Source organism: Ochotona curzoniae, unplaced genomic scaffold, assembly GCF_017591425.1.
Source record: "Ochotona curzoniae isolate NIBS_2020 unplaced genomic scaffold, NIBS_Ocur_1.0 contig_2321, whole genome shotgun sequence".
NCBI classification, from domain to species: domain Eukaryota; kingdom Metazoa; phylum Chordata; class Mammalia; order Lagomorpha; family Ochotonidae; genus Ochotona; species Ochotona curzoniae.
The window spans coordinates 19,757,561-19,772,291 of NW_024465421.1; the positions used below are offsets into that span (position 1 = coordinate 19,757,561).

A 14,731-nucleotide genomic window follows, 5' to 3' on the forward strand; every position below is an offset into this window, starting at 1 on the left:
AAAGTCAATTAAAAACCAAACATCTAAAGGGGAAGCAGGTGGATAGTGAGCACGTTGAGAGGCACCAGTTGCACCCATTCTCCAAATGCCAGACTGAGACTCACAGAGGTCTCAACATTGAAATGAGCTGGGCTGCCTGAAGCGTGGAGGCTTCTCCTAGAACACAGTGTGTGCCTCGTCATAGGGAACTACCAGGGAACGTGGCCTGCCGTGTTTTACTGACCCTGGCTGTCCAGTTCCCTTCCTCGACAGTGGGCGTATCTGTGCTGCTCTGGGGGAGCACTGGGGAGACGGTGTGGCCCGTGACCTGCAGCTCCTCTCCAGGAAGGCCCTACTTCTCTTACATTGGGCCCCTTCTTTCCCAAAGCCCGTTCTGCTGTTCTTGAACAGCAGCTGTCTGCTGCTGTTGGTGCAGAGGGGAGGGAAGACCTGACCTTACCTTTGGGTGACCAGATAAACCTGGCCGACTACTGACCTCTCACTCTGTCCCTGTGACGTTGAAAATCTTGATCAGGTTTATTTCTAGTGTGACCTTTGCATGCCCCTGGCCTTGGAGGGCTGCAGGGAGCTGGCTGGAGGCTGGCACTGGGCACTGATATGGCCAGCTTGGCATGAGCAATCTGTCTAGATGCTGCCTTCTTGAGCACTGCCAGGGTCTCCAGAGAGGGGAGAGGAGGACTGGGCAGACTGATCCTGCCTTTGGTGCCAGGGCATGCGAGGAGATGAGACCTAATTGTTCAGATTGATGCCTGGGCAGGGGCTGCAGTCTTGAGCTTGGAGCTGGGCATGAGCTGCAAAGCCAAGGCCATGCCTTATGAGTGGTCACGATTGGTCCATCAGGGACCTAAACTCATAAAGGAGGCCAGAGCGTGATGTGGCATGGTCAGTGGCCTTTGGGTGCAGGCACTGTGACCCGAGCTGTGGCTGAGCAGGCAAATGCTAAAATCCCCAAGAACCTAACCACGTTCTTTCTTCTCCTGGATGGAGGATTGTGTGTGTGTGTGTGTGTGTGTGTGTGTGTGTGTGTGTGTGTGTGTTTCATATGGCGTCTCATAAAAATGCTGATGACAGCCATGTGAGTCGGATTTCATTATATTGACTGCTCCAAAGAAGAGAATGAAATTCAGAGAGCTGCAGCATGTTCCCAGATAGTAAACAGGGCAATGACATTGAGAGGAGGTGTGTTTGATTCCCAAGTTTTTTTCCACTGCATCTGTCACATTAAGCTTTGGTCAACTGACATAGGTTAGTAAATATTAACTAGGCATCTTTTACATGCATGCTCATCTTGCACAATGCACAGGACCATCACATATTTTTTAAAAGGTTTATTTGTTTTTATTGGAAAGGCAGATTTACAGAGAGAAGAAGAGAGAAAGATCCATTCACTGATTCGCTCCCCTGGTGGCTGCAATGGCTGGAGCTGAGCCAATCTGAAGCCAGGAGCTTCTTCCGGCTCTCCCACATGGAGGCAGGAACACAAGGACTTGGGTGTATTGGCAGGGAGCTGAATCAGGAGTGGAGCAGCTGGGACTCGAACTGGTGCCCATCTAGGATGTCAGCACCAGGGGCGGCATCTTAGCCTGATGTGCCACAACTCCATCCCCCTTGTCTCTCATTTAAAGCCTGGATTTCCTGTGTTTGAGCCCTGGCTGTTCTGCTCAGTGATTGTGGGACACTGGTGGACTCTTTCAGTTGCTCTGAGCCTGCAAGGTGGCTGCATGAAGCATGTTTCTCTCATGGGAGTGATGTACAGATTCAAAAAGCCAGTGCACCCTCTTTTTCCTGAGTGAGTGATGGCTGAGACAGGTGCCTTGACAAGGACTCCCCCAGCTCCTCTTGCAGGTCGGGAGGTTGAGGCTCAGGGAGAGGAGGCAGCTGGGGACCCCTTGGCAGCCTAGGCTGTGGTGCCCGCTCCTGCTCTAGGCTCGCTCCCGTCAGCCTTGGAGCTCCTCCGAGCAGTTGCTCTCTGGCTGAGGGGATTATACTATAATTTGGGATGGTGCCCTGAGATGGAGAGGAAGTGTCACTCCAGGCAGGTAATGGGACAATTAGACCATGGGCTGCTGATTCCCCTTTTAGCCTCAGTGACTGCGTGGCATCCAGCGGGGAGGGCCACGCGGCTGCTCCAGGAGCCTCTAATGGACAGGGCAGGCTTCACGCTTGGACGAGCATGCGCAGGTCAGGTCTGGGGAGCCTCGTTGGCAGGTGGAAGAGCATGACCTCATAACAACAATAAACAAGCAGGTGTTTTTGTCTGGTGCAGTGGTCTTACTGAATGCGCAGGCGTGCTGGCTCCGTGACTGAAGCTCTCGGTCACTTCCGTATGGGTTTGCTCCATCTCCGCATGAGACCCCAGGCCCTCACACTGAACTTCAGCCCTTTTGCCTTGCTGCCTGATCTCCTCCATCCCCCACCTGTTTCCTTTTAAAACATTTCCATCTGTACTCGCCTTCTCAATGTGCTTTGGTAATAGCCTTGACACGACTCTCTGGAGTCATAGCACCTGTCATCCTGGCCCATCTTCAGCTATGGGTCCAAGCAAGCCCATTGTATGGCCAAGGAGACTGAGGCTCCCACAGTCTATGCGATGTTGGTGGAAGTTCCAAATCCAGCCTCGGCTGCTCTTCCCCTCTCTGCTCCTGCTAGCGTGCTGCCTGGGGTGGTTTCAATCTGAAATGGCTTGTTTGGGCTCTGCCTCAGGATGCCTCTTCGGCTGGCTGGCTGAGTAATGACATAACACAGCGTTTGAGACGCTCCTCTTCTCCCCGGGATCATTAAAAAATGTTATTTCCTGTTCTTTTTTCAGAGTGGCTGAGCACAGTTCAAGTAGATTATACCGGAATCCTCAGGAAAAATAGCGTTTTCACAACCTGCAGGTTTGTCTTGGCACGGGGACCGGCAAAACATTCCCTCAGGCCTGGGAGGAAGGAACCCACTTGGGCTGGCTGTAGAGAGCGTCTATTGTGGCTTCTTTTTAAGAACAAATTTAATTTTTAAAAACCTATTAGAGAGGCAGAGAGGGAGCAAGAGGGAATAAGTGAGCCCATCCAAGTGCCTGCAGCAGCTGGGAACGGGCCAGGGAAAGAACCAGCAAACAGGAACACAGCCTCCATCTCCCATCACTCCAGCTCCCTGGCCCTGATGGCTGCAGAGTCTGTGTGAGCAGGAGGCTGAAGTAAGGGATGGGCCCAACGCAGGATGCGGAAACACTCACCCTTGGACCGGACGCCTGCTTCCGGCAGCCGCTGTTTCTGCCTCCCGTTGTCTGTCATGTGGGTGCTGGCAATGACATCTTGCTTTCCTTTTTATTTTTATGTAATCTTCTTCTTTTTCTTTAATGAGCCAGCTAGCTTTACTAGGTTGCAAAATGCAGGACACTGAGTTAGATTTGAACTTGAGATAAAACACAAAACCTCAAGTTATTGCATATTTACTTACATGAAAATTATTGTTTCTTTACAAATTTGAGTTTAACTGGACACATTACATTTAAAAATATTTATTTATTGGGAAGGCAGAGTTAGAAAGATCAAGGCAGAGATTGTCCGTCTGCTGGGTCACTCCCTAAATGGTTGTACTGGCCAGGGCCGGGTCTAGCTGAAGCCGGGAGCCTCTTCCAGGTCTCCTACATGGGTGGGGGAGCCTAGGCACCTGGGCCAACTCCAACTTCTGTTTTCCTGAATGCAGGAGCAGGAAGCTGGATTGGAAGGGAAGCAGCCGGGACTTTAACTAGCACCCGTATGGGATGTTGGTGCTGCAGATGGCGGCTTGATGCTCCAAGCTGCAGCATCTTCCCCACCCTGTACTCTTATTTGTCTTAACCCAGGTGGTTAAGGTGGGACTGACCCATCCCACCCTGGCACTAGCAGTGGGTAGGTGGGCATGCCTCTGATCTTTAGAGATGGGTTCGGGGGCAGGCATGTGATCAAAGACACAGAGTCTCTTTCTTGGCAGGAGGGCTTATTAAGCTGGGATGGCTGGAGAATGAAGCCAGGCCAGAGGGGGTACAACAGAAATGGGGGACAGTGCAGAGAGAGAAAGATGGAAGAGCCTGGGACTCCGAAGAGGTCGGCTGACTCCTGGATGCAGCCGCTGACCGTCAGGGTAATAGTAACAGAGGGCCGGGGTTGGAGGGAAAGCTGACGGGGTGGTGGTGGTGGGAAATGTGCATCCTAAACCTGACGATGCTGAAGCGGTGAGATGGGGCAGGGGCTGTGCAGAGCCAAGCAGGGCCGCAGCAGCTCATTGGGTGCTGCTAACGCAGACCACGCCCACGAGGCCACGGACAGAACCTGAGACAGTGTCGGCAAGGTGATGAGTGCATCGCTAGCTCCCATCAGCCCCCGTTGTCTTCCAAGAAAACCTGCTCATCTGCTTGCCCCCTCCTCGTGCCAGCCCCCAGGATCTGCTGCCCCCTCCTCATGCCAGCCCCCGGGATCTGCTGCCCCCTCCTCGTGGCAGATCCCTCCCAACCTGCTGTGCTCACACGAAGGCCAGACTGAAGGGGCTGGGGTATCGAACTGTCCAGTGCTTCGGATAAAAATGCCCGCGTTTCCTCTTGCGTGGCCAGGCCTCTGTGACCGACCCCTTCCCTACCCGCAGTCTCATTTTCCTCTCCTTCCCCACCGGTTCTGACCTGATTGCCCCCTCCTGCCCTTTCTGTGTAAGCCGTCCTGTCAGCGTGAGATGCCTTTGTGACCTTTGCAGTGGTCCCTCACACAGGCCCCCTGAGCCCCTGCCTCTCTTCCCTCAGCGTGTTGTTCCCTGTGCACCTTATTGAACCAGTTCAACCACAGCTTGGTCGTTTCTGGTCCCTGGCACGACTGCTCTCAGCCCCAAGGGCAGGCGGTGCCCTCACCCCGCACCCCAGACTGGTCATCTCCAGCACTGGGGAGCTGCTTAGCAAATAGGAGCATTTTTTCCCTGTGTACCTAGATTTGCACAAGGCTGAAGTCCCACCCCATACACCTTCTAAGGATTATGTTTGTGATTTATGCGGAATCCTTTCAAACTCTTATTCATGTGTTTGACAGGAAGAGAGAGAGAGAGAGAGAGAGAGAGAATTCACTCCCCAAATGCCTGCGACAACAGCCCAGGCTGGACCAGGCCAAACGGGACCAAGGACTCAGTCTGGGTCACCCATGTGAGCAGCAGCAAACCAAGGACTTGAATCACCGCCTGCCACTTCCCAGGGTGGCACACACAGAGCTGTAATCACAGCCTAGGCACTTCGCTACGGAACAAGGATGTGCCTGTATTCCTGACACGGACTCCAATGTCACACACCTAGAAGGTGCTCAAGAAATAGTTCTTGAAGGAATGCAAGGTTTATGATGGTGAGGAAGATAATGGAATGGATAAAGACATTGGTATGAGTAAGAAAAAATGATAATGGCGATGGTGGGTTAGGGATGGCGATGGTGGGTTAGGGATGGTGACGTGGGTTAGGGATGGTGATGGTGGGTTAGGGATGGTGATGGTGGGTTAGGGATGGTGATGGTAGGGGTCGGGATGGTGACATGGGGTAGGGATGGTGATGGTGGGGGTCGGGATGGTGACGTGGGTTAGGGATGGTGATGGTGGGGGTCGGGATGGCGATGGAGGGTTAGGGCTGGTGATGGTGGGGGTCAGGATGGTGATGGTGGGGGTCGGGATAGTGATGGTGGGTTAGGGATGGTGACGTGGGTTAGGGCTGGTGATGGTGGGTTAGGGATGGTGATGGTGGGTTAGGGATGGCGATGGTGGGGGTCGGGATGGCGATGGTGGGTTAGGGATGGTGACGTGGGGGTCGGGATGGTGATGGTGGGTTAGGGATGGTGATGGTGGGGGTCGGGATGGTGACATGGGGTAGGGATGGTGATGTGGGGGTTAGTGGTGGTGCAGCTTGTGGTTATGATGGTGACAGAGATGACCGATTAGAGAATCTGGTCCACCTCTTTCAGTAACTGTCATTAAGAATTGGATCTGGGCCAGGCACGGTAGCCTAGTGGCTAAAGTCGTCACCTTGCAAGCACCGAGATCCCATATGGGTGCCAGTTCTAATCCCGGCGACCTCACTTCTGATCCAGCTTCCTGCTTGTGCCTGGGAAAGCGATGGAGGATGGCTCAAAGCCTTGGAGACCCGGAAGAGGCCCCGGTTCAGATTGGTGCAGCTCCTGCTGTTGCGGCCGCTTGGGAAATGAATCAGCGGATGGAAGATCTTCCTCTCTGCCTCTCCTCCTCTCTGTATATCTGACTTTCCAATAAAAATTAAAAATAAAAAATAAGTGTTAAAGAGAATTGGCTCTGCCTTTTCTCTCTGTAGAAAGTCAGGACCGGTGCAAAGGGCGGATTGGAGGCAGGGTCGCCGGGGCTGGAGGCAAGGGTGCGGGGAGCACCTGGAAACAGCGGCCGCCCCGCCTTCTCACTCCCGCAGGTGGCCCTGGGCCGACCTCCCTCTCGCATCATCGCAGAGCCGGCGCCAGCTCGCTCACAGCCGGGAGTGAGAGCCAAGCGACGGGGGGCGAGGCAAGATTCCCGAGTGTGGGGTTGGAAGAGGGGGCAGCGGCGGCGGTGTGGGTAGGCTGGGAGAGGAGAACAGAGAGCAGGGCTCAGGGGGAACGCGGAGGGAGAGGAGGGCGTGGGGAGCGCTGGGTTTGGGGCGAGAGTGGATTCAGGCGCGGGGTGGGTGGGGTCTGGGGAGGAGGGTCCGAAGGCTAAAGTCGGGTCCAGAGGCACAGGTGACGAGGTCCGCAGGTGCTCCTGGCGCGCCCAGCGGGGTGGTGGGCTGTGGTAGGGTGTGACCGTGCAGCTGAGGGTGTGAGGGTGGGGCAGGGGTCCTGGGAGGCTGCTGGGTGCAGCCAGGAGGGGCTCGCTGTTGCTGGCCGGGGACGCTGGCAGGTGGACAGGGTCCGTGTTTTGGGGTTCCGGGTTCCGTGATGCGGGTTCGCCTGGGCACCCTGGCGCGCGCGGCGGCGCTCACCGGGGCGCTCAGCTTTGTGCTGCTGGCGGCCGCCATCGGCACCGACTTCTGGTACATTATCGACACGGAGCGGCTGGAGAAGGGCGGAGCGGGCGCGCAGGATGTGCCAGGGGCCGCCAACCGCAGCCAGCCCGAGCCCCTGAGCTCCCATTCCGGACTCTGGCGGACCTGTCGGGGTAAGGGGTGCCTCCCGGGGATGGGGTTTGGGAGCCGCGACTGCTAACCCTACCTGCCACTTGCCCTGACCGCTTGGCACCTGTTGCCTGTTGCGCATACTTATCTGGAATCCCAAGCCCAACAGTGTCCGGCAGCGAAGAGGGAGGTGGGCTGGGGGCTGTCTGAGCCTTGAGCCGGTAGGGTTAGGGCGAGGTCAAAGGCATGGGGGCGGAACCCCAGGCGCCAGGGGTCCCCCCTACCTGTTGCTTCCTCCTTCCGGTGCAGTTCAGAGCCCGTGCACGCCGCTGATGAACCCCTTCTGGCAGGAGAATGTGACAATGAGCGACTCGAGCCGGCAACTTCTCGGTGAGTCCTGGGAAGACCGGGACTGAGCGAAGGGGGCCCCAGGCTGGTGGCCCCAGACGGGTGCTGGAGAAGGCAGTGGGACTAAGACGGCCTAGACTGACTGCTGTCCAGGAGCGGGGCACTGCAGTCTCCGGCTGGGGAGGGGTTGGTTGGCGGTGACACTGCAGGTGAGAGCAGACCGAGGGCAGGTGGGAAGTGGGCAGGCCCTGGAGGATGCTGTGGTTGTCACATACACACCGCCACGCACGTACACAGGAGGGCCTCAGATTCTGGAAGAATGGACTTGCCGGGCAAGTTTATTTTGGTGCAAATTTTTTTTTGCAATCTGTGCATCGTTTTTTGTTTTTCATGATATGCATCTTGCAGGAACTTTTTGAAGAGCATGTGTGTGCAGGCAAATGTGTACATAATCTGAGAGGGAAGTAAGGAGGAAGGGAGATACAGAGAGAGAGAGAGATACTTTGTGGCTATCTCCCCAGATGTGTAGAAGAGCAGAGGCTGGGCCAGGTGAGAGCCAGTAGCTAGCAGGTCATTCAACCTGGTCCTCACCGTGCAGGGACCTGAGTCCTTGAGCCGCCATCTACATGTGCACTCACAGGAAGCTGCCGGCAGAGCCAAGATTGAAACTCAGGCACCCCAACGTGGGATGCAGGCTTCCCAGCCGGTGACTTGCTCCATCCCACTCCACTCCTGGGTAGGCCAGGAGGCAGTGCCACCTTCATCCTGGGATTCGGTAGAAGCAGTGGCCCCTGGCAGGGGTGCAGATCAAGTCTAGGTCTCAGGTCTGGAGACGGGGTTGTTATCTTTGGCACTTGTGTTATTGGTGGGCGCAGGCTCCTCTTTGCTGCCACCAGGAACTTGATGCCAGGGACCGGGGAAGCTGTGGCTGTCAACACTTTTCAGCACTGGCTGTGGAGGTCAGAGGGCATGGGGAGACGCGTGCCCATGTGCTCTGGTCTCTGCCCTTTTGCACCTGCTTCCTGGCATCCCACCCTGGTCATCCAGCTTGGCATCTGCACTCTGCTGCTAGCTTACCATGGGCAGTTAGATTTTGTGGAACCAGGTGGGGTGCAGCCAAGTGGACCGTGGCCCAGCAGGATAAATGTGTGTGGCTCAGAGGGTGTGGTCATTACTGGAGATGCGTGCCGGCCACATTGGGGAGCCTGGATTTGAGTCCTGATATCGCTTTTGGCCCCAGCTCCCTGACGGTGGAGACCCAGAGTCCCTGATTCCTGGCCCTGGCTTGGCTGTTGGGGGCATTTGAGGAAGTGAGTCAGCAGGTGGGAAAAACCTCCCTGGCTCCCACTCTGCTGGGCCACAACCTGAGCGTCCAGAGGCCATAGCTCCTGCCAAACCTGCGCAGGAGGCGCCCCCTGGTGTCCACATGTGTGTTCTTTCGAGACACGCAGGCTTCAGTCCCTCCCATCAGCAAAAACACCTGCCGAGTGTCCCCGTGGTCCTCTGGCTTCTTTGGCTCCCGTGCCGGTGGTGCAGGTAGACTGTGTGGAGCCCATGGCATAGTTCATTCTCTCAGAGTTGGCTGCGTGTCCGGCATGGCTGTGACCTGCCGCTCTGTTGCCCACAGGGCAGGTCTGATCTTTGGTCCTCACCGTGTTCCAGTTGTGGGCAGGTATGTATAGATACTGCAGATCCATGTGAGAAGTTCAGCGGTGGAAATCTGCTCAGAGAAGCCTCAGGGCGCAGGAGACGGCCTCCTGTGGAGGATATCTGGGAAGGCTTCCTGGAGGAGGAGGAGGAGGGTGTGTCAGAGCTGGGTGCTGGCTAAGGGGTGCTCAGCAGGTGTCTCTCCCCAGCCATGCATGGAACATTTGTGATCCTGCTGCCACTCAGCCTCATCCTGATGGTCTGCGGGGGCATGACGGGTTTTCTGAGCTTCCTCCTCCGAGCTGGCCTCCTGCTCCTGCTCACAGGGGCACTCTTCCTCCTTGGAGGTAGGTGCTTGCCCCGCCCAGGCTCGGCCCTTCAGGGGTGCTGGGTGCGTGTGGCTGGGTGCGTGTGGGAGGGCAGGGCCCTTCTCGTGGGGTCATGAATGACGCCACCTGTCCCCTTTGCCCCCGGCCATGAAGGTTAGAGCTCTGGGCTGGCATGGGCAGAGCCAGTCCTGCCGGTGTCACTGCAGCCAGCAGGAAGTGCATGTGGCTAGGGACCTCTGGCCTGCACAGGCTGCCATTCAGCTTGGGGGCTGAGCAGGCGGAACTGACAGACAGAAGTGGAGGCTGGGCCAGGGGAGGGGTGCAGGGGACGCTGGTCACAGGACACAAAGCTGCAGGGATGCCGAGGGGGGAGGAGGGAAGGGAGGGAGGAGGTTGGGGAGCTGGAGGAGGAAGGGGAAGGATGGCAGAAGGCTCACACGCGCCCTGCGCTCTCCTGCAGCCTCGGTCACACTCACCGGCATCAGCGTGTACATCGCCTACTCGGCCGCAGCCTTCCGGGAGGCACTGTGTCAGCTGGAGGAGAAGGCGCTGCTGGAGCAAGTGGACATCCGCTTCGGCTGGTCCCTGGCTCTGGGCTGGGTCAGTTTCGTCGCCGAGCTGCTCACCGGGGCATCCTTTCTGGCAGCCGCCCGTGTGCTCAGGCTGAAGCAGAGACAGGACCAGGCCGTCTGAGCCTGGATGGCCACCCGTTGCCCCGGCGATGGGACCTAGCCGGGCGCTGGGCAGTGGTCTTCGTGCGGCCAGGGCGGTGTGTGCTGTGTCCCTGTGTGTCACCATGGGACGAGGGTCTGGGGCGTGGCGAAGCTGCACCGCTGACACCCAGGGCAGCAACCGTGCAGTCACAGCCGGGACTCTATCCAGCGCCATCTCTGGCTTCAGCTTCTCTCTCGCAGACCTGGGCGGCTCGGGTCCAAGTGCAGGCAGGCAGGTGTACAGGCACCGGATACAACACACAGGCACACGACGCATAGGTGAAGAGTGCGCAGGTATCTGGCTCGCAGCATGCGGGCACACAGGCGCACAGCGCATAGGGACATGGCACTTGGGTGCAGGGCAAGCAGGTACATGGCACACAGGGACACGGCATGCAGGGACATGGCACACAGGGACACGGCACACAGGGACATGGCACACAGGGACACGGCACGCAGGGACATGGCACACAGGGACACGGCACACAGGGACATGGCACACAGGGACATGGCATACAGGGACATGGCACACAGGGACATGGCATGCAGGGACACGGCACACAGGTACATGGCACGCAGGGACATGGCACGCAGGGACATGGCACACAGGGACATGGCATGCAGGGACACAGCACACAGGTACATGGCACGCAGGTACATGGCACACAGGGACATGGCACGCAGGTAGATGGCATGCAGGTACATGGCACACAGGGACATGGCACACAGGGACATGGCACACAGGTAGATGGCATGCAGGTACATGGCACGCAGGGACATGGCACACAGGGACAAGGCATGCAGAGACACGGCATGCAAGCGCATGGTGTGCTCAGGGCTGCCACACAGGGACATGGCATGCAGGTAAACAGCACACAGGTACATGGCACGCAGGTACAGGGCACACAGGTACAGGGCACGCAGGGACATGGCACACAGGGACATGGCACACAGGGACATGGCATGCAGGGACACAGCACACAGGTACATGGCGTGCTCCTCGCTCCAGGCCCCAGGATCGGTGCGTGCTCCCCATGGGACCCTGTGAGCTGGCCTACTGGGGGGCAGGTGTGTGAACTCTCTACCAGGTGCGAAGGGACTGTGGGAGTCCCAGGGCGGCCTCTCCATGAGTACTGGTCCGGCTTGCAGCAGAGCCCCTGCCTAGGAGGGCGAGAGGGACAGATGTTGGGTCCTGGGGTGGAGATAAGGTGCCTGGCAAGGGGGTGTCCAGTGCTTCCCACGCCTTCACGGAGGCTTATTGCAAGATTTCCCTCCACATTCTGCATCCCGGGCCAGCTCTGAGCTCTGCCACCTGACCCCAGCTCCCTGCTCAGGCGCAGCCCTGGAGGCTGGGGTGATGGCTTTAGTGAAGGGCCGGGCTTACAATGTCACACCCCAGAGGGTGGAGTCTACAGTGCCACACCCACAGAGGGCGGGGCTTTCAGTGCCACACCCACAGAGGGCGGGGTTTACAGTGTCACACTCAGCATGCAGTTCACTGGCTCCTGCATGGGAAATGACTGCACAGGCCGGCACTGTGGCGTAGCAGCTAAGGCCCTGGCTTGCGGCATCAGCATCCCGTAGGAATGTCAGTTCGAGTCCCTGTGTCAACCCTGATGCAGCTCCCTGCCAGTGCTGCTGGGAAGCCATGGAGGGTGGCCCGGGTGCTTGGGTCCCAGGGAAGCCCTGGGTGGATTTCAGGCTCCAGACTGGCCCGGCTCAGGCCTTGTGGTCATCGGGTGGGGGAACTCCATCACCTTTCAAATAAATACATCTTATTTAAGAAACAGAAATGATTGCATACCGCCCACTGAATGGCATTGTGGGACAGTGTGCACTGCACTGAACTCTGGGTAGGGGGGTTGGGGGATCTGCTTTCTTCCTTCCCCAGAAAGGCCTGCCCCCCGCATCCCGTGGGAGAGCGGACAGACAGACCCAGGCCAGGCGGCGATAAGCTGCTCTGGGGCCATCCTCTGGGTGGTGATGACCAGGACCTGCGGGTGGAGGGTGAGGCCAGGCCTGGGCAGGAGGTTCCGGGTGCAGCCGGGAGGCACGGGGTGAGGCCACCTGGGTGCCTGCCATGTCAGAGGCTCCTCGAGGCTTGGCACTGTGGCAACCTGCAGGTTTGAGATCCCGGGTTCCACTTGGCCATCCAGCTCCCTGCGCATGTACCTGGGAAAGCAGTGGAGGATGGCCGAAGTTCGTGGGCCCCTACACCCATACGGGAGACTCAGAGGAAGCTCCAGGCTGCTGGTTTTGGAGCAATCCAGCTCTGGCCACTGGACCTCAGGGGCCAGGTGGGCGCAGTCACGCCTTCACATCACCGGCCTCTCAGGGAGGCGAACTTCGCAGAAGCGCGCGCCGCCGAAAGGACGGTCTCTGCTGCCACCTGCTGGCGTCATGGCGGAAGTGCGCCAAGGGCAGCCCGGCGTCGCCAGTCCAGGAAGGATGGGCCAGGGCAGGTTGTCCGGGAGGCTGTTGAGAGATGGTTCCCAGCAGGTGGGACAACAGGGGTAGCGGTGAGGGCTGCCCTCTGCTCTCCGTCATCGTGGGGAAAGCAGGTTGCTTGTGAAGGCTGCTGGTGCCAAGGGACACACCCCAGGACATTTCCTCTTTGTCCTGTGATTGTGTGGTGGGCACACAAGTGTGGTGGGACTCTTACAAGTGCTGAGAGCCTGGAGAGTCGGGGTCCCCAGTTCAGGCTCCAGCTCCAAGCCTCCAACTCTCTCTAGGGACCAGGACCAGTGGGTGCAGAATGAAGCAGCGTCATGTAATGGGAGGGCACCAGAGCCCATCGTTTAAAAATGCTGACCTCGGATGCTCTCCCGCATTAATTTGGGGTTTATTTCTGTAGAAATCTGCCTTTCAAATGAAAATGAATAATCTCTTATTATTTTTTTAAAGACAGTACCCCAGTACCCCAGGCGTCCTGTCCCCACACACCTGCCTAGAGAGCGACCGTCACCCTCATTTCCTGTCACCTGCGCTTCTCTCTCACGCGACTCCGGGCTCCCAGGGCGCCACGTGGACCTCTTTCTGCGTCCAGTCAGAGCTGGTTAGAAGAGTTCGCGGAGGATGCCAGCGGGTCCTCTCGGCATCTTCAGTTTGGGTCATCGGACATCGGTCTCCTCACTGACACGGAGTGTTCTGCGTTGTCTTATCTGCCAATTCAAGTAAAACAAATTGCAGTTCGCGCGGGTCTGTGGATCTGTTTCGTGGCCATAGATACACAGTGAGTTTGAGTTCACGTGTCTGCGGGCATGAACGAGAGAAGGCTGAGGGAAACAAGAGACCATCCCTGCTCAGAAAGCTGGCTTCTGGGGTGGAAAGATCTGGGGTGCCTCGACGGGGTGCTGTCCTCTGCAGGGCTTCTGATAAATAGGTTCTTCCGTGGATACACAGGTGTCTGTGCTGTGAGATTTCACGGTGGCGATTAGGAAAAACCAGATTCAAGGGCTGTTCATGGAGGTGCCAAGGGACGGAAGCCGCCAGCTCCTGCTGCAGATGCCAAGATGCAGCCGGCACTTGGCCTGGACCTGGGACTCAGGGAGGGTGTGGTGCGATGGTCAGGGTTTGCCAGGGGTTGGGCATGCTCTAGGCTTGGAGCAGGTGCTCATCCTGCCCCAAGGAGGATGCCTTGCGAAGCAGAGATGGGGGTGCCCATAGGGGTCTTGGGCTGACTACGCTTTTGTTGGAGCTGTCCCATGCTGGGCTCATCTGGCTGTGGCTTCTCCATGTCCTTCCAGTTAGCTCTGGGACTGGATGAACAAGAGGAAGGGATCTGTTCAGAGCTTTCTGTAGCCACAGAGCCTGCCAGAATTGCTTTGATTTCGGAAAAGACCCAAAGGCAGAAACGGGAAGAGGAAGGCCCTGCAGGGGGCACAGGTGGACACAGGCCGGCAGGGCAGGTGTGTTCTGGTTGGAGGCTAACAGCAGAGGGCGCTGTGGGTGGGCTCGTTACATGTGGCCAGCTTGGATGATGCATTAGGGCTCAACGGTTTCAATCCTGCAGGTCCCGTGTTGGAAGTGGGAATGAAGAATTGGGGAAGGCGTCAATCGTTGAGTCCTAGCTATCGGGAGCTGATAGGTACATGAAAAAAGGTCTGGCTTCTAACGCACGGTAAGAGGCACATCCACCTTTCTTTAATCCTCAATCCTTCTCACCCTGTTCAGCTATGTTAAAATCATCTAAAATAAAAGAATTAAAAAAGAGAGAGCTCCAAATTACACGGACACACCAACATGTCCATTGGCACCCATAGATTGTTGGTGGAGGATATGAGAGATGAGCAGCTGAAAGGGATGGAGTGAGAAGAGAGGGCGCTGTTTGGCCTGGTGCTGAAGACATCCGTGCAGACACTGGCATCTCTGTGGCTCACTGAGTCCTGGCCCCCTCCCAATGCCAGCCTCCTGTTGTTGCAGGCAGTGGTAAGAGTTGGAGCCTCACCGCCCACGTGGGAATAAGAGCAAGGGGATGTGTGGGGTTCGGCGCTGAACTTCACAGGGTCGGATGGTGGAAGAGAGAAAAGTGGGCTTGGAAGGAAGACCTACCGTGCTGGGGAGACGCAGCCACACTTCATCTGGGTCTCTGGGGAGAG

General features: G+C 57.4%; 1 protein-coding gene across 2 annotated transcripts; it reads left to right on the forward strand.

Annotated features, from left to right (window-relative positions):
• Positions 1–6,920: 6,920 nt before the first annotated feature.
• Positions 6,921–10,113, forward strand: TMEM114 (transmembrane protein 114). 2 transcript variants are annotated; one of them, XM_040973957.1, is made up of 4 exons: positions 6,921–7,140; positions 7,406–7,486; positions 9,301–9,438; positions 9,881–10,113. In XM_040973957.1, exons 1-4 carry the CDS (start codon positions 6,921–6,923, stop codon positions 10,111–10,113), a joined length of 672 nt encoding a protein of 223 aa, XP_040829891.1. The 2 variants fall into 2 exon arrangements, with proteins under 2 accessions (XP_040829891.1, XP_040829892.1); XM_040973958.1 differs by lacking the exon at positions 9,301–9,438.
• Positions 10,114–14,731: the final 4,618 nt, after the last annotated feature.